The sequence below is a fragment of the Macrobrachium rosenbergii genome, chromosome 13, assembly GCF_040412425.1.
Source record: "Macrobrachium rosenbergii isolate ZJJX-2024 chromosome 13, ASM4041242v1, whole genome shotgun sequence".
Lineage (NCBI taxonomy): Eukaryota > Metazoa > Arthropoda > Malacostraca > Decapoda > Palaemonidae > Macrobrachium > Macrobrachium rosenbergii.
In genome coordinates this window covers 20,669,510-20,689,949 of record NC_089753.1, presented here as the reverse complement: position 1 = coordinate 20,689,949, position 20,440 = coordinate 20,669,510, and the positions used below count along the sequence as shown (strand labels likewise).

The 20,440-nt window shown below is 37.3% G+C and overlaps 1 protein-coding gene across 4 annotated transcripts in view; it reads right to left on the bottom strand.

The window, feature by feature from the left end:
• LOC136844974 (ankyrin repeat domain-containing protein 17-like) overlaps positions 1–20,440 on the bottom strand; it is a 78,828-nt gene that overhangs the window by 30,906 nt on the left and 27,482 nt on the right. For 2 of the 4 annotated variants that reach the window (XM_067114449.1, XM_067114448.1), the window contains exons 4-5: positions 14,663–14,863; positions 571–669 (exon numbers count right to left, since the gene is read on the bottom strand). In XM_067114449.1, the coding sequence (XP_066970550.1) occupies positions 571–669; positions 14,663–14,863 (300 nt within the window). The remainder of the gene's footprint in view (positions 1–570; positions 670–14,662; positions 14,864–20,440) is intronic. The other 2 variants (XM_067114450.1, XM_067114451.1) reach the window with 1 other exon arrangement.

Below are 20,440 nucleotides of genomic sequence, written 5' to 3'. Positions count from 1 at the left end.
TAAACTTACTGTAAAAAGGTCCACCAGAGGTGTGGCCTAAAGATGCCAAACCACCTACACTTTTCATAAATCAGTGACCATTCTGCTTGGGCCATATACAAGATTCTCTTTTTGGGACTCAATAAAATGGTGACAGTCATATTCACCCCATAAAAAAATTTCCATGGCCAGACAGCACAGATCTTTGGAATGGATGGCCCTAGGTCCTAAGGTAGTTAATTGTAGATGTCACCATTCCCACTATTTGTTCTTTAAAATACCCAATGTACTGAGGCCAAGAAAATACCCAATGTACTGAGGCCAAGGAGTGAAAAGTCCTAAGAAAGATGCTCAGCTGTTAACAGCATTAGGACTTCAAAAGCAAGGCAAGTTCCAAGAGACACGTGTAGAGGGCTATCACATGCCACGTCTGTCAAACTAAAGACCTCATTATGTCTAGACACAATAAATGTAGGCTGTTTGAGTGATAAGTTCGTGGTGAAATCACTCAACATATAAGAACAAAATGTTAACTGACTCCATAAAATTAATGTAGCTCAATCAATATTCAAGTGTCACATGAAACCTTACCTTGGCAACCTCTACATGACCTGCAGAAGCAGCTTCCATCAGTGGTGTGTGGCCATTTTCATTATGTTCTTCCACATTTGCTCCGTGCTGCAGCAGAACCTGAAGAAAGTAAGCAGAATAAAGAAACATGAGAAGACAAACTTTCAAGTCTGATTAGACAAATACCATGAAATATTCATGTAAGAAAATGTTAGTAACAAAAATTTGGGGTATTATTGTTTCATATAAATTATTATTTCCTCTACCCCTCTTGATATTGAAGAACACAAAGAGGAAACCTACAAGACAAAACTAAGTACAGTATAAAAGTTGGTGGCCACGATACACTTCCCGGTTACAAAATAAATGTTTTCATATCAATCTCCAGAATTTATATGAAAATCAAAATAACTCAAGTATGCATCAATGTCAACTTTATATAACAACTGAAAGGACAATAAATTTAGCAAATACTTATCATCAATTAAGGGGCACACCAAATTCCCTGAAGCCTCAAAAAATAAACTTATAGTTAGCAATATTTTTGGACAATTTATTGCTTAAACAAACATATCCTAGAGTATTATCACTCAAAAAAGAAAAAAAAATCATGATTACTTAATACAATTCTGGACACCTTGAAAATGCATAATTTTTCTTTTCTTTTGCTGTTTTCCCAAAACATATTTTAATGTAGTACAATTTATTTCTCAGGGGTCAGTGAATGAATTTCAAATTATACAGTACAGTCAACCCCCGGTATTCGCGGGGATGGGGTCCACAACCACCCGCGAATAAGTAAAATCAGTGAATGCTTGACCCCCTCTAAAAATGCTTAAACTGCCTATTCTAATTGTTCAAACACCAAATGCATAAAAAATGTACATTTAGTCACAAAAATATGAAAACACAGTAATTAATGAATATTGCTCTACGAAAATATCCATGAATAGGCAAATTTTCCGTGATCAATTTGGAGATACGTTCCACAGAAAAAAACTGCGAACAGGTGAATCTGCAAATGCTGAACCACGAGTAAGCGGGGGTCGACTGTATGTAATTGATCTTATGAAGATATAAGGATAAATTAATTTACTTTAAGCACTGGCTGAATAAACTGTACAAATGTGAAGCAAATCACTGAAACCATAAGCCCAAAATTCAATTTTATATCGTAATTAAGTACATTACTTAATTGAAATTTCAATAGTCAAGATGTTTATGAAAACACTGATGCATATCACCAACACACTTTATACATGAAAGTTCTTTACATGAAAAAGTAAATGTATTTCTTTTTTCCTTGAAAACTTATAATAATCAATTTAAAGGAGACAAAAGGGTTTGCATGAGGAAAATTTTAAAATCTTGAAATGTTTCCCAAACCCAGTACAAGTCTCGAGTGAGGAGACAGAATCAAGTTGCCTAAGCCCCAGACTGTTAACGGAAAATTGTAGGATCTGTCTGAGTTTGAGAAAACATGAGCATTGTCACACTACTTTTTATCAGCACAGGTACAATCAAGTTATCAAGGCCTAAAACTTAATGGAGAACTGTATGATTTTTAAGAGATTGTGCTGATAAAAGCTCACATCCCATTTACCCTATACTCCACATACGTAAGGAGTATGAGACTAAGCAGTGAAAACTGGAAATAACATACGAGGTTGTAATTCTTCAATCTTGAAGAGAACAGCGACCATCATTTACATTATTACAGCCCTGAAGGACAGCTGCGATCACAATAGCGGAAGGCAGGTCAACCTAGGTCACATCATGTGACCAAGGTACAGCATTAGGATTTTGTTTTTCAAAGATGATTCAATAACAGTCAAAGATAGGTTAAAGCGGATTACTCCATATATGAATGCATAAGTTCATATATAACGGAACAAGTAACATTTTGCCTTACAAGTTTTCAAAATGCAGAAACGTTTCAAAACCGTTTTGGGGTAAAGCCTACAACTGAGGATGCTCCTGAATACATGAATAACTTGTCTTCAAACTTTAGGAATGTTTTCGGTTGCATTTATGAGAGAAAAAAACGTGTATACAGTACAGTATTTAACTTGCCGCGTATTCTTTAAATTAAACCTGTCACCTTCTCATGCTGACCCATAAACCTGTCACCTTCTCATGCTGACCCATTTACTTTTCAAGTGTCTTACATTACATAATTTTGCATATATTGGTGACATTTACATCTTCAAGCATATGACTGAAAATATTGATCAATCTTGCTATTGCAGCTGGATTTTGTTCGGGCATGGACAGTGACGGAATGGTGAGGGGCACAGTGTCCAGATCTCTCTTTTCTGGTATTTGGATCTTCTTGATCAAATCCACTGCAAAAAGGGAGACCTGTAGACAGTATGACTATCTTTTTTGACAAGAGTGCACTTGTAAAAGACTTGCTGTACAATACAATGCCATGGGAAAGCAGGACAAGAAGCTTGTTCCAATCTCTGAGGCCTTGCAGTGTTCCCTAAGGACCCCCAGTTCAAAATTGTCATAAGACATACCTACTCGAGATAAAATGGTTCTCAAGCCCTTACTGTCTGACTGAAGGACCCTTTGCTGTCTAAGGTAAAGTACGATGTCAGATACCTACTGAACATAGGTACTGATTGGATTAATCAGCTCCACTTAGACTGGTAGCAGTGCCTGTTGACATGCTACATAACCATATAATTTTAGCTATTTCATTTCAAGGGGCCCCCCCTCCCCTCCATCTGAGATATTGTTGGATAATCTCCAAGCAAAAGACCATGTCTCTACAGACTCACACGGAACCTCCTGAAGAGTAATTGCCGACTTTCAGCCTGAGATTCATTGGCTAATCTACAAAGGAATATAAGACCTACGACCACACCTGACAGCTAGAGGAGTTAAAAAATGATTATGTCCTTGGATCCCAAGAAGCTCCCTAACTACTGCATATGATGGATTGGTGGAAAATTCTATACGGTCCCAGGGAAGTACGAAGGCATACAACCACTTGAATATTGCATCAGTTCTCAGACTGAAGGCATATGACAGTATTCGGCAAGTAGTATCTGGCAACTATTCACCAGGCAATGCATACACAAACACCACTACTCAATGCACAGATGACATTCCACAGTGACAGACTGACACTTTCTTAGGCCTTCGATTATGGGTTACCCTAGGACAAGAGCATGCGCCAGTGCAAGGCTGGCTTAATCTAAAACAAATGAACAAGTTACTCGCTAATTTATACTATGCGGGCAATCAGTATCATGGTAGCCATGCTATTTAACACTCAATTTAAGGGAAACCAAAATGTTATCTTTGTTATTTTTCTCCTAAATGAGTTTTTTTTTTTATTTCTGCAGGCTTAGCCCACACTATACTTTACAGTTAGGTTTTATTTTTGCTCTAAAGATTTCACCACCCTTCAGTCAAGCGAACTGTATACAGTTTAAGGGGAGCAGCCATGCCCTAAGGCCCCTTAAAAAATAAATGACCATTTCTACCTTATGATTGAAGGGATTTGCTTAAAATTTTTACCACTTATTAAACAACTAATAATGAAAAACTTCTCTCACAGGGAAATTTAGAAATACGACCTCTTAAATTAATTGTTTTTTGCAGTTAAAAAAATCATGTCACTTTTCAAAAATATATACATAAAAGTTGCATTCAAAAATGACTTTCCCAACAACAAAATGAAGATATATAGCTACAACAGACTTTATGAAAGTTTAATTGAGTTTGGTTCAGTCTTCTTGGAGAAATAAGCATTTAGTCTTGAAAAACAAGCAAAAAAGTTTTTTTTTGACTTTCACGAGAATCTGGAGACTATCAGGACATCGAGTGAGTTATCCCTATACCATTATAACCTGTTTTCTCTATGAAGCTACTGCTAGAGAGAATGGGATATTTTAGGGGGTGACAAATATTTTTATAATAGTTATTTGGACACTTGCTTACATTTATTTTTACAATTTGTAATTCAGAGTGCCGTACAAGCATAGAACAAAATTGTCCATGAAATAATCTAAAAATTTTTTTTAGCAATATATCTTCAAGACATGTTTAATTACACATAAAACAGTTCAACACAGTGTATAACTCCCTTCCACCTAGCCAGACTTAAGTGTCATAGAGACATTTTTTAAATTTTTTTGTTTTGTTTACAACTTTGTTGTTCCCAGTGCCATACAAGCGATGAACAAAATTGTCGCCAATAAACCAATCTAAAAATTTTGTATTAGAATTAACGCTACAGTTTATGTTTATTGAGACATAAAACAGTTGAAAACTGTCAACTAAAATTCGATAATTCGTAAAATTCAGCAGTCAACGGACCCTTTAACCAAAAAAGTTATAAATCATATTTTTTATAATTATATCCTATTTGCTAACTAAAAAAACATTCTATTAACTGTAAGGTCTTTAAACAGACAATAATCTGACATCTCCAGATACGCCAAACTCTACCCACTTGTTTTGTGTAAAATAACTCTCTTAACAGACAGCTGTTTATACAAATGATGATTAACATGGATCTTTGGTGGTGAAATGGCTTAGGTTACTATTACTTTGGTGGTGTTTCTAGCACTTGGTTTGCCAGCATTTTAAAGTGCTGGAGCAGCTCAGGTCCTTGATGTTGGTAGGCATCATTAACAAGATAACTCAGGTCTTTAGTACTTGAAGAGCCTGGGTCACTGATAATGGAGGAACTCAGATCCTTCATGTCAATTTCTTGTACTATAACTAATATTGTAGAAGACATGGAATAACAACGTATATGCTGTATCTTAAAACTGTAGTAACCAACTTGAAAGTGGAGCAACCATCCTAAAGCTGGAGCAACTATACTTCAGCTGGACAAATCTGTAGCAGAGTGAATACTCTGAAGCTCAAGCTTTCCCTCCGGTGGAAGACTGACTCTATCCACGGATGCAATTTATTATGGGGATGATAACGGACATTCAAGCAAATTACTAAGCCCATTGCCAACATGTACCCATAGCCTTTCATTGCAGGGATGTCTAGACACTGACTTCTCATCCCCTTTTGTCTAAAATCCTACAATTACAAGGCTGTACCTAGGCTGTAATAGCTCCTTGTCCTCCCTCCAACATAGCTTATTTAGGGAATGTATGACAGCAATAGAATATTTTACAATATTTCAAGTTTAGGAGGCAATAGTTACAATTTTTTCCCAGGAAAGCAATAAACACTGTTACTTTTTCATGAAAAATAGAATAAATGTAAAATATGAGCCAAAGGCGAAGCACTGGGACTTGAAGGTCATTCAGTGACGAAACTGAAATTGACTATAAAAAGGTTTGACCAGTATAACAGGAGGAAAACCACACAGTTGCACTTTAACCAACTGTTAGGAGAGGGTGGACAATAAGATGGAAGAGATTGTGAATGGAGGCTCTCATGAATACTAGACATCCTGAAAGCACAAGCGCCCCTCACCCCCGTCTGCCCCTCACTCGTGTCTACGACTCATACTGTCTGATGTTCTGTGTTACTAGCATTTCTTTGGATACCTTCCAGTATCTACATTAATTTCAAACCTCCATCATTTCTGAAATGCCCCTTGTGTCTCCAGCTGCTGGTGCCAAGAGGGTGAAGTCCATTACCCTAGAGGAGAAACTTTGAGATAATAACTAAGCATGAATGCAGGATGCCCATAACAGCCATTGCATAGGTGCTTACAACTTTGAACACTCTCGATCATCTTGAATATTAAGCAGCAAGCTAGTAACGCTATGAAATCTTCAGCATCAGTAAACTGTGTCATCATGAAGAAAAGAGCTGCATAGATCAACAAGATGGTGAAATAACTTCCGTGGGAGGATGACCAGATACAGTAGTCACCTAGGCTACTGACAAGCATGTTAATGCAGTCTTGTAGACACCCTCAAACAAGTAAAAAATGTGCTGAAGTTTCTTCAGTGCAATTTAGTTTTCTGTACAGCTGCTACAGCGTATAATCAAGGCCACCGAAAACAGATCTATGTTCCGGTGGGCTCGGTGTAATGTAGTATCAGCCGCAGCCCATGAAACTTTAACCACGGCCTGGGTGGCGGCCAGAAGCATGATAATGGCTAACTTTATTAACCTTAAATAAAAACTACTGAGGCTAGCCTCAATAGTTTTCAAGATCCAAGGTCGGACAGAAAAAGTGTGGACGTACAGACAGACAGCCGCCACAACAGCTTTCTTTTAAGAAAACTAAAAGCGTGCAAATGGACCCACTTAAACGCAACAATTTACATGAAGTCACAAGTGGTTCAAACACTAATGTGAGAGTTCTAAGCATGTTTAAGATAAGTAAAGTTATGATGTTTGTTATGATAGGTAATAAATGTATTTTTAACTTACAACTGGCTTACCAGATTGTAACCCCATCATAACTTGGGGGCCCATCTGTAATGGTTAAGATGTAATACAGGTATATACAGTATCCTGATATTGCCCAAGTCTTTTCCTCTGTCACACTATTAACCTGTGAACTTTGTGCAAAAAAGAGCAATTGTAAAGCACATGCCAATGGAAGCCATTAAATCTTGATGAATGCAGTCAGTATGACATGGATTTCCTCATCCACTCAAAAAAGGCAAAATATAATTCGTGGGTTGGTACAGAGTAAAATTTGTCTTTTTATTATGATTTTTGTAGTTGGACGACTTCCTGTTGAATTCATTATAAACACAATTCTTTGGGTTAGTTTCATTTTGGCGTACAGTATGTGCTTAACATCTTTCACACTTAATTTTATTTGAACCTTGTACCTTATTTAATATTCTGACTTTTCACTAGTGAATTTGTGGCATTTTGGAAATTCAGTTTATGATATTGTGTTTGCTGTTTGAATTAGATTCTTTTGCAAGCCCAAGAGTGGTTTATGGTGTATGATCCAGTTTAGTCTTACTGTGTGCCAACAGGCCTTGGTGTACAAGTCAGGTCGTCTTTATTGAGCTTATTCACGTCCTTCTTGGACCACGATACAAGTCTCCTGCACCTGACAAGGCCTGCTGTGCATATCACACTGAGTGATCTCATGAAATAGTGGATCTCTCTCCAGAGCAATGTATAAATGGATCTCATTGGAAATACCAGCTGACAACACCTACAGTTCCTTGTTTGATGGATCATCCAAGCTCCTTCACCAGCAGCAGCTGTTAAGCAGCATTATTAGTCAAGGTGCCTCTTTCTTGCTTCAAAGCCATAGAGAGCTGCTGGTATCTGGTTCCAGCAAAATGGACTCCTCCCACAAACAGACATCCGAGCCGACTCCATCGCCCTCTTCAGCTTCATATCTGCTGACTTAAAATCCTGCCTGCTTACCTACAAATCTACTAGTAGGCAGGGCATTTCCTTTTTCCAACCTCCCTACCCTGGGAAGCTACATTCCATAAGGTGAAATATAGTTTTAGTGCCTGCCATCAGCCTTCTTGTAGATCTTCACAGCTGTCTGCTCTTGGTTTGCTCACGGCATCGCTAAGCTCTTATATCCTTGCTCACATCATAACTGAGGTTTAACCCTGCTAAAGACATGCTAAAGATGCCAAGACTTGAATTGAAAGGCAAAGTTTTTCGGTTTTCATGGCCGTTTTGTCAGATTTGGGGCTAAGCTCTCTGATTCTGTAGATGTTTAGAATTTTGCAAAGGTCATGCCTATGTTGGATGCTAATTAGCTTCAACACCTTTAGTCTACCAAAACTGGGAATTTGGAGGAAAGTTTTCAACACTTGTGAAATTGTGTAGTACAGTACACCCTCCACCATATCTGGCCATAGTTAACTGGGTGTGGAGACCATCACTGGGAAGCAATGGGCTATGACAGGCCAAGTCACTCATAGCAAGCAAATAGTACTGATAAACCTTTTGGAAAAATTCTTAGTAACCATGCCAACTGTTAACAGCAGCTTGATATAATTTTAACATGAGTACACCCTGTTGATTTGATAAAGTTTGTTCTGATGACCTGGCACTGGAACCATTTGGAACAAGTTAATTCATCAGGGATGATAACCCCTAGACCTTTTAAATGCTGCTTTATCGTAATGGCATTTCCACCTGGGGCAAGATAAAAGAAATTCTTACTGAAGCATATACATTCAAAATTGTCCCAATTAAGATTTAGTTCATTGGAACCCAGGGACAAATTATGCTATCTAGTTAATTCTGAAACTGTTCATGGTTTTGATGCGCGTCTAGTACGGTCAAGACAGGGTAATCATCTCCAGTATTGCTAATCATTACATTAGTAGAGACCAGGACCAAGAAGTTTCTGGCAGGATACCTGATATAACTTTGGTTGGTTTGGATAATGCTACAATAACCGATACTGGAAGCTTTTAGTTTTAAAGGCAATTATGTATACAGACTCCTACAGGTCCATATATCTGTTTTTCCTTGCCCTTGCTGTATTGTGCAAAGTGGTCAACTTTGTCTAAAACCTTGGCAGTGTCAACTTCACTGCCAGAATTCTAGTATTCTGATTACTGAATCTTCTTGGTTGATTTGCTATGATACCACAGGCCTATCCTGTACAAGGCCGTGCTGGTATTGCAGGAAATCATTATCCTTCTTTATTTAAATCTTCAGCTGAAAACACTTATGGACAGAGTAAACAGACTATAAACCCAAGAGGGATCCAGAGAGAAATCATTCACCATAGAAAAACAAGTTTTAGGAAAATGAGATCAATAAATACATGAATAAAAATCACAGTGATACCCCTGAACTTCAGAAGAAATCAGCAGAGAACATGAATGAATTTGTTCCTTGCTTAGATATTTGGAGATCAGAAGATTCCACAATTGCACTAGGCAAACTATTCCATATTCTAGAGACAAGTTCCTTCCTATGACCAAGATCAGGGTCGAGTTGTGGGTCACTGGCATTCCTCATCAAAGTTACTGTCTCCTCTTTCTAGGGACAAGTTCCTTCCCATTACCAAGATCAAGGTCAAGTTCTGAGTCACTAGCATTCTTCACTACTAAATTAGTCTCCTCTTCCTAAGGACAAGTTCCTCCCTATGACCAAAATCAAGGTCAAGTTGTGGGTCACTGGCATTCTTCACCACAAAGTTATTATCTCCTCCTTCTAGGGACAAGTTCCTTGCTATGACCAAGATCAAGGTCAAGTTCTGGGTCACTAGCATTCTTCACCAGAGAGTTACTGTCTCCTCTTTCTAAGGACAAGTTCCTCCCAATGACCAAGATCAAGGTCGAGTTGTGGGTCACTGGCATTCTTCACCATAGTTACTGTCTACTCTTTCTAAGGACAAGTCCCTCCCCATGACCAAGATCAAGGTCAAGTTGTGGGTCACTGGAATTCTCCACCACAAAGTTACTATCTCCTCTTTCTAGAGAGGAGTTCTTTGCTATGACCAAGACCAAGTCAAGTTGTGGGTCACTGACATTCTTCACCACAGTTACTGTCTACTCTTTCTAAGGACAAGTCCCTCCCAATGACCAAGATCAAGGTCAAGTTGTGGGTCACTGGCATTCTTCACCACAGTTACTGTCTACTCTTTCTAGGGACAAGTTTCTCCCCATGGCCAAGATCAAGGTCAAGTTGTGGGTCACTGGCATTCTTCACAAAATTTATTGTCTCCTCTTTGTAGAGACAAGACCCTCCCTATGACCAAGATCAAGGTCAAGTTGTGGGTCACTGGCATTCTTCACCACAGTTACTGTCTCATGGACAAGTCCCTCCCAAGATCAAGGTCAAGTTGTGGGTCACTGGAATTCTTCACAAAATTTACTGTCTCCTCTTTCTAGAGACACCAAGACCAAGTCCCATTCCACCACAGTTACTGACTTTCAAGATCCCTCCCAAGGACCAAGATCAAGGTCAAGTGTGGGTCACTGGCATTCTTCACCACAGTTACTGTCTACTCTTTCTAGGGACAAGTCCCCATGGCCAAGATCAAGGTCAAGTTGTGGGTCACTGGCATTCAAGATTGTCAAGACAAGACCCTCCCTATGACCAAGATCAAGGTGTTGGGTCACTGGCATTCTTCACTCTTTCTAGGGAATGTCCTCCCATGACCAAGATCAAGGTCACTGGCATTTCTTCACCACAGTTTCTACTGCTTTCTAGGGACAAGTTTCTCCCCATGACCAAGATCAAGGCAAGGTTAGGTCACTGGCATTCTTCACAAAATTTATTGTCTCCTCTTTGTAGAGACAAGTCCCTCCCTATGACCAAGATCAAGGTCGAGTTGTGGGTCACTAGCATTCCTCACCAAAGTTACTGTCTCCTATTTCTAGGGACAAGTCCCTCCCCATGACCAAGATCAAGGTCAAGTTTTGGGTCATTGTCATTCCTCACCATAGTTACTGACTCCTCTTTCTAGGGACAAGTTCCTCCCTATGACCAAGATCAGGGTCAAGTTGTCGGTCACTGGCCACCTTCACAAAATTTATTGTCTCCTCTTTCTAAGGGCAAGTTCCTCCCTAAGACCAAGATCAGTCGAGCTGTGGGTCACTAGCATTCTTCATCAAAGTTATTGGTTCTTCCATACAACAAAGATCAGGGTTGAGTTTTGAGTAACTGTCATTTTTCACCAAAGTTAACGTCTCCTCTTTCTAGGGGCAAGTTCCTCCCAATGACCAAGATCAGGGTCAAGTTGTGGGTCACTGGCATTCTTCACCAAAGTTACTCTCTAAGGACAAGTTTCTCCCTGCGAAAGAGATCAGGACTGAGTTATGGGTCACCGGCATTCTTCACCACAGTTACTCTCCTCTTCTGGGGACAAGTTCCTCCCTGTGAAACCCCTTGAAAAAGATCAGGACTGAGTTGTGGGTCACTGGCATTCTTCACCAAAGTTACCCTCCTCATCTGGGGACAAGTTCCTCCATTCTCCTCTTCTAGGGACAAATTCCTCTCTATGACCAAGATCAGGATTGAGCTGTGGGTCACTGGCATTCTTCACCACAGTTACCCTCCTCCTCTGGGGACAAGTTCATCCCTATGACCAAGATCAGGGTCAAGTTGTGGGTCACTGGCATTCTTCACCAAAGTTACTGTCTCCTCTATCTAGGGACAAGTTCTTCCCTATGACCAAGATCAGAGGCGAGTTGTGGGTCACTGGCATTCTTCACCAAAGTTACTGTCTACTCTTTCTCGGGACAAGTTCCTCCTACCTGTACGGTATTCTAGTGAGTTACATCATATTTTCTTAAGTACGAGAAGTGAGGATTGTGGTTACCTCAGTAAGGGTCACATTATAAAAATAATGCTGTGTATCCACAAATATGTCTCATACTGTTATCAGAAACTTAATTCAAGGCCCTAATCTGCAGCGTCTGAAGAGAGGTTAACAGGTTAAGTTCATAAAAACATTTCTCAGGAGCACAAGATTACAATCACACATGCCTGAAAATCACAAATTTTCAAATATTGCAATCCTACCAGATAATTATGACAAAATTACTATGGAAAACAAAACCTTGAGGAGCATAGGCAGTAAGTTTCCAAAAGAACCATCATAATTTTATACGGGGGGGAAACTACCCAGCTGCTCTAGTATTCATATTCATTCCGAAGTTACCGCTCAAAATCAATGTGCAGCTTCATTCTTTTTGTGCAAAGTACGTAGTTAGCTCCCCCTACCATTTTTTTGTCTTTCAACTAATAACTTGCATTTTAATATTTTCCTATCTCAAACTTCAACATGAAATATAATACTTTTAAGACATAAAAGGTGTAAGTTACTGGGTAAGAGAGATCAAATGGGCATCAAATTACTCAGTCCTAGCTGGTCCACAAAAGGGATCATACTGCAGACACTGAAATAATGTGGCAGAAATTTAGTGGGTACCAATTTTATGCAATTCACAATTTTCATACCCCACCCATTCAAGTTGTTATATGAAGCCCATTAACAAAAATACTATTAAATAGTAAAATTTTAATACTCTTAAACTATCTTAATCAGACCACTGTAAAGTAATAACTTATCCATTAATCAATACAAGTATATGGCAAGACAAATAATTGTTAAAAGTTAGTCATCCTAAATTCGAGCTTACATATCCTGGCTAATTCTTACTTAAAACTCATGCATGGTCAAAATTCCAAATAAAAAACATCATGCACAGATTACAGACTAACAAGGTTTAGACAGACTAATAATGGAGGCAACCCAAAATATAAAATGGTCAAAGAATCTGTTCCATCAAAAATACATATCATAAAATATGAAATCTTTACTCTGTTCATTAGAGATTCACAGATTAAAAGCATCCACCATAATACTCTGTCATTCCATTCCATATATTGACCTTCATACATTCTGGCAACCTTTCACTGTTGCCCCACTCTACACCATTCACCTTTTAGGTAAGCCTTCCCTCTCAAAACCAGTTTATTTCATATTGTCCGTATAAACTAAACCATGTTGACAACCTTTTCAAAGTTATCTGTACTTGTACCACCCATTCCTTTCAAATTCAGTATTCAAACAAACGATGCTTAAATTTTCCAACCACCACCACTACCTCAATTCCATCACACAATGATTGGTCTACACCAGAGAAAATCTGTAGGCAAATCATTCCTTAGACTCACCTCTATGAAATCAAATGCACTTGCCTAATCATTACCTAATATATCAAAAAGTATGACACATTATAGAATTTTACTATCGCTAAACTAAAATTACCTGGGTTTCTTCATGTCAGATTCATTGAGTAACACAACAATTACTTGCTAAATCAATAGGAAAGGTTATTTGCTAGTCAGTAAAATAAACCATTAGGAAATTTTGCCAAATTTCTACTTTTTGGATGCTTTCATTTTTAATCAATCTAAAAGTAAAAACCTCATAGGTGGTTGTCAAAGGACAGCATACAGAACAAAATTATTCAAATATGTTATGTTAATAAAACTTAAAATGTACATAAATGCCAAAGATTCAACTCTCACACCATGTGCATGTATCTGAATACACACTGTATAAATATATATTGTGCTTTTAACTGGAGCATGTATGCATTGTGCATGGTACTGTTCATGTAAGCAAATGTATATTACACCCTATCAGTGTACCCATACGTGTATGTATGTATGTACTGTACAGTACTTACAAAATCCCACATAAATGAAAAATCACTCATACACTACGCGAGTGTAGTGGATTTCATTTTTTTCCAAGTGTTGGACGCTTTTGCAATCACAATCACATTCCTGACAGAAATCTCAAGACAGTCACCCTTGAATATTTGTCAAGTCACTATATTTTTTCAAGCCTTCTATCAAAGAAGCATGCTCACATACAGTACACCCCATACAAGAGTAACCTGAAAATGTCCTCACACCTATGGTATATCAATACATCAACTTTTGAACAAGCCAGGCTCCATTACCTTAAAGTAATGTGGTAGTTGATATACAGTTCTATACACAAGACTTAAAATATTTCCAGTGCTTTCAAGTGTGACAGGAACATGTCCATCAAACAGCACTTGCTTAAATCTGTACCTATGAGCTTCTTTATAAACCATTATCCAAGGACATCTTGCTTAATACGTAATAAAATAATACCTATCATTGCTATCAACCTTAACCCCATATCAAGAAAATTTTTCAATATTCTGAAATTTGTGTCTTTAACAAGTCAATAAGCCTCCTTATTCTTTTTCTCTTTTATTCACAGCAAATTGTAGAACAGTGTGACATAAGGAAATTAAGAAAAGAAAAACAAAGTATATGAAGTGTATGGAAAAAGAACACATATAAAACTAAAAATCAGTAAAATGATGAATCAGATCAAGCTGAATGTATGGGAAAGGTATTCTGCTGGAAAGTTCCATATAACTGAACTGAAATAGGGTTGTTTATAGTGTGTGATGATGATGATAATGATAGTTAGTTTGTTGTATCATGGATATGCTGTTAGTCTTACACTGACACTGAAAGGAAAATAAATTCTGTAGTAAAACTCAGCCGTTCACACGAGAACTGAAAGACGGAATATTAGTCAACCAGTTGAAAACAAGAGATCCACATTCCTTATGTTAACATTTAGATCATATGAGCCCTTCAAACTCCTCTCCTTTGTCTATTTCGATAGCAAAAAACCCTCTAGACTATGTGCAACGCATATTACCTTGACAACATCAGTGTGGCCGCCTGCACACGCATACATGAGAGGAGTGTTGCCCGATGACGATTGGGCGTTCACATCAGCATTATGGGCAATCAACAATTTGACAATTTCTACGTGCCCAGCAGACGCTCCTTCCATCAGTGGGGTGCAGTCACCCTTGATGCCTCGGTCTTCAACATTGGCACGCATGGCAAGAAGCACCTGAAGGGAACAGTCATTAATACGCCTCCTCCTCTTCCACACCGAACGAAGAGATAGAAAACCACTGCCCTTCCTGGGCACAAATTAAACGAGGAGAGTACACCATGAGAAGGGAGCCCTAATTAATTGGAAATACACACATTTTTATGTAATACACACAATTTGTGCATATTAACAAGCGTAATTCTCACACACAAGTCACGCATACTGTGTACATATACATACTGTATACTGTAGGTAAATATACTTATGTATACTGTAGGTAAATACTGTATACTTAATGTGGAAAAATAATTTCAACAGAACTAGGATAATGATGGCTAAATGGAATTTCATACTGCTTTTCAGTTCACTTCAATACACAATACCTTGAGGATTCACGTCCAACAGAATTAAATAGCTGCGTCATTATGTAATTCAAGGCCTTATTTTGTCTCCATATAATTTCCTTTTCTGCTTTTTATAGTCTTTGTAATATTCATATGCCATACCACAAGAAGAGCCTCTCAATTCAGGCAACATTTTCCACTTTCATACTTTCAGTTAACTGCACTGTCAGCAGGTCTTTCCCAAGTGAAGCAGTAGTCAAACACAAAAGATGCTGGATATTGCTCCACAGCACCTTTAATTGAAAATCATTTTTTTGTAATTGCATTACTATTTATGCTTTTTTTTAAGGTAAAAATCAAATATTTCTCTGTAGACCACTTTTTAGGCCAAATGATGGACAACAGAAAAATAAGTATCTTGGTTAAGTCTGTGTCTCTTATAAATTCTTAAAAACAGCACTGGTGCCTTTTTTCCTCTCTTATCAGGGTTTATCAATTATCCTAGTTACATTTATTCGTACTTATCCTGAGGCTGATTTTCACACTTTTACAAATCTGCCATACTTCAAGTATCCACAGACAAACATCAGTCAACTCACTATGAAGCAAATGTTAAAAAAGATTGAGAAAAAATTCTTTGGTAGAACTTCTAAGAATGCTCTAAAAAAATGCCAACGTACCAAATCATTTGTTCAAACACCAGGAAGATTTCAGTCAGCAACTATCAAAGTTAGGGGAAGAATAATCTATCATTACTGCATACTACACAAATATAACGATTGAATTCAAATGTACATTTTTAAAATGACTACCAACAACTAACTTAATGTGATGTCTTTAATGAAAACCCGAATACTTAGAAGAATAATATACAGTACAATATTCTTAATACTGGGTACATTCCTAATTCAGATGGCAATGTAATAAACAATTACTTTTAGTAAAAACTAAAAAGGAAAATGCTTAACTGTTAACCCCTTCCCTTACCACAAGCAAATGAACAGACACATTATTAATCTTGAGAAAATAAAATGTATATAAGGCACTTATTATTATAATATAAGCTAATAAACTTAACCCATAAGGAACAAAATCGTCTTTTACTATCAACATTGTAGTTGAGCTCCACAAAACAATCATTACATTACATAGAAAAATAATTAACATGTAATATACTGAAGTGATGTTCTAATACTGCCACTGTAAGACATAAGACGACATTTCAAGTTGAAATTTTAAACAAAACGTGCCACTGTTATATCTAGGACATGTGAGTGGGATGGGATGTGAAATGTAAGCCAATCATGCCCATAGGACTGGATTAAAAGCAATTTAAGTAAACAAAGGATCACGACATGCTGTGAGGTAAATAGTTGCCAACTGTTGGAACCAAAAGTCTTCTGTGGGTACCCAACCATCTGCAGGGATACATTAGGGGGATATACAGGTTTGAACCAGGTCTTAAACTGAAAACACCCAAGGATCTAGGGATCTGTTCAATGCATAAAAAACAAAAAGCTTTGGTTACACAACATGCTATGCTAACATCACTAAAGTTTTTAAAACAAGCCATTCTGAGAGGGATGAGAAGGGCACAGCAAACTGAATAACAGGGAGACCAAGAAATAAAATCAGCAGAGCAGAAAACAACACATGACCTAGCCCAAGATTAGCACCAAGAACATTCAGCACATTGCGACTGGAACAACTGCATAAGCACGCGAGCCAGCAACACCACTAGCTGCTATGTTTGTGAAGCATGATGCAAGTGAGCAAAGCGCAGGGATGTTACACAGCAGGAAGGAGTAAATGCAGAGGGAAGGTTGATTAAAGCTTAGATGAAGTGTAATGAGTTGCAGTAATTTGAAATTTAAAGGAGCTGTGAATAAAATGAAAGAGAAAGTAACCGGCAAGCCAAAGGAAATTATTTTCAATAGGTAATTTTATTTTTCTCAAAGATTTTATAGATTAAATGTTGAAAATCCTCGATCAAAACAAATTCACAATTCCTAAAATAGCACATAAGACATTATTACAATTGCAATAAGTGTATGACACTAGCATGCATTTAAAAAATATACTGCATCTAGCTGCATCTATATCACTACTGTATGTGCGGAGGTAAACTTGACTGTTAAAATTTTTAACACAAATATTGCCATCTCTATTCAAGTCTTTCCCATCTTGAAAATTTGTAAAACTGGTAAGATTAAGACACTTGAGACATTGTAACATTATTGCACCTAACCCTATGTATACTTAAACCCGGAGATTTCTTTTAACCTATTACAATCACTACTCCATACAAGATTGTAATAGTGGATAATGAAAAGCTTAACACTAATAATTTTGAAAACTGGAGGATAAATAAAATAAATTACTTTTATGTATTGTATATATATTTTTTCAACACCTCTTTCCCTGCGAGGCCATGGCTCCAGGTGTAACTGCTCCATTACTCAGCAAGCACTATGGGATAAGGTTGTTAGCCCATGCACACCCCCGCTACAGCTCAGTATCTACCAGGTACTTAATTCACTGCTTAGGTCAATGCAAGAACAATGGGCTTTACCAAAATATATATGACGATGCACACGTTACACCGTCTGAGATTGTGATCAAGTAGTGTCTAGTTTCAAGGTATTTAAAAATAAAATTTTCAGCAACCTGTGTTAGTATGTAGTGTCTTGCAAGTCCAGCATCCTAGATTTTTAAATGTGTATAATTCAACATTAATCTAGCAATAAAATTCACATAAACACATTCAAATTGCAGCCATCAATGGCCACAAAAAATTCAGCCAAAAATGGTTACATTCAGAATCAGACAGTACTAACTAAGCACAACGAGCCATGGAGAATTAGCAAGGTATGAGATCACATAATTAATAAGGTCTGAGTCTTGAACAGGTTCAACCTTTCACTTCTTGACGATCTCTTCAAAAAATATTCATAGATTCTGGCAGCCACTTAATTTTGAAATAGGGAGAACACTTAATTTCCAGTCCTTGTCACACAACCTAAATATAGTTCACTTTACCCTGCTCAAGATCCTAGTTCTAGTGAATGGTGAGCTGTTTAGTCAACCAGAATCTTACTAAATTCAGCTGTCTAGCTTTCCTGGGCTTTGTCCTACTGAATCTGATTTACAAATAATTATTCCTACTTTAGGTTGAAGAAGGGATATGCCCTATCCTAATAGCAGGACAATACCATATATTTGCTAAGGTAAGCAGCACAGCAGTTGTGCATGCCACTCTTTGCTGTCAGTACTTCCACCAATGAGCACTGGCCCAAGTTGGAGGCACAATGAATTTTTTTCATCAGGTCTTCCTGTCTACAAGTCTCTGGGCCTCTGCTCAAGTGCCTTGGTTAAAACCCTAACAATTAGGAAAATCTCCAACTGGCTGTCCACTTGGTAAACAATGATTACTTTAATATGCAACAGTCCTAGCCTCTGTTTCTAAGAAAGTAATCCAATTATCTAAACGATTCAGTAGCTACCCGATTATCATTATTACATACAAGCAATCCAACCTGCATATATTTTAATGTATATTCATGAAAAATATCTAATAGCTATCAAAATTACCACCATGATACCAGTCGTTCCATTATTTCAATAACTTGAGCAATAAACATACCCCAAAAAGCACAGCACCCATATGCCTTCCATGCATTATTCTTCATCCAAGCAGAAAGTTGGAATTCCATAGATTGTGGCGTCTTAACTCCCCTCCCCCCCTCAATCCTCCAGGAAAGAAAGGGGGGAGGCCTGACTTTAAAGAATATTTCAGACTGATTATGGAAAATTATTGTAATATGCCAAAACAGGTAAAAATTAACTTGCCACATTCCAAATAATATGCAGTTTTGTGTAAGTATCCTTTGTATTAAGGATACTTATACAAGATGAATTTTAATACAGAAATGTAGCAAAGAACAGAACTGGCTTTTGTATCTCAAAGATAAACAACTGCAACTTACATTACCAAATGGGTACAATGATAAATTAAGAATTCTTGGAAAATTCCAGAGAAATACTGAGTATGAACTGTTACTGTAAACTCTTAACCTGTTTGAATGTCTCTAGATATCACATAATGAAAGTCCGTGTCCCGTTTATCTTGATATCGCTAAAAATTCCAAACAGGAACAAGCACAAGAATAAAGCACCCATGCAACTTTACTGCTTGGCATACAATGCATAAAAACCCTGCTTTACTTTTTCTAGAATTTTACCTAATGCTTTATAATAAAAACCATCACTAAATTTTTTTTAAAAGTTTTGTTCTTTTCAATGCACCACTGCTACTGATAAAACTTCAAGACCTATTGTATGTATACTAAGAAAACTGACCTATGGGTTATTGGTGATATATTGTCAAACCTAAAGTCAGATCACCTTACATTAATGATTATGATCCTAGACGCTAACATTAATGAAGCAGGTATACTCAATACAAAAACTACAGTATGTACAAGAAATCATTTAGTTAATTCTGTATCTTGTTCACAGTATAATGATTGAGCATATATGATAATGCATTGGGTAATACTTGAAGAGCATTCAACACATTTGGAAGGGACAAACTTCACATGAAATTCCCATTTTAGGGTGATAGTCCATTGTTGGTATCTATAATAGTGTCAAAATTCTTTGATAATGAGAAAAAAAAAAGTCACGGTACAGCCAACTTGGTCATTACTAGGATATGAGAGAAAAACAGCAAGTTTTGATAACTAAAAAAAACTCCACATCCAATAGGTTTTGGAAGGATAGCATTAGTTATCACCATTAAACTTCTCACAGCTGTAACTATTCCCATATTAACCTTACTGGTAAAATGTTTGACTGCACATGAAAACAAGCTCTACTTATAAAGAGCAAATTCTAAGCTTATGCAGAGAATTTTCATACTGACTTACAGCACACACATCATCAATCATATACTAGTTACGTCAACATGGAATACATGTGTTTTCATACCTCAAAACAACTGCAAGGACTTCAAAATATTCTAATTGTTCAATTTGTGCAGTCTGTGTTCTCTCGATTAAAATTTTGAAAACCAAGGTCATATTTTTTATTAAAAAACACGGAGAAAACAGGGTAAATTTAAATGTCTGGTGTATGGGGCACCTTTGAAAACCACTGAAAAAATATCAGCATATTAACTTTTTGCAGTCTATCAATAGCGTGGTGGCCATAAAAGAAACAGTACAGTATAAACAAAATCATGATGGTC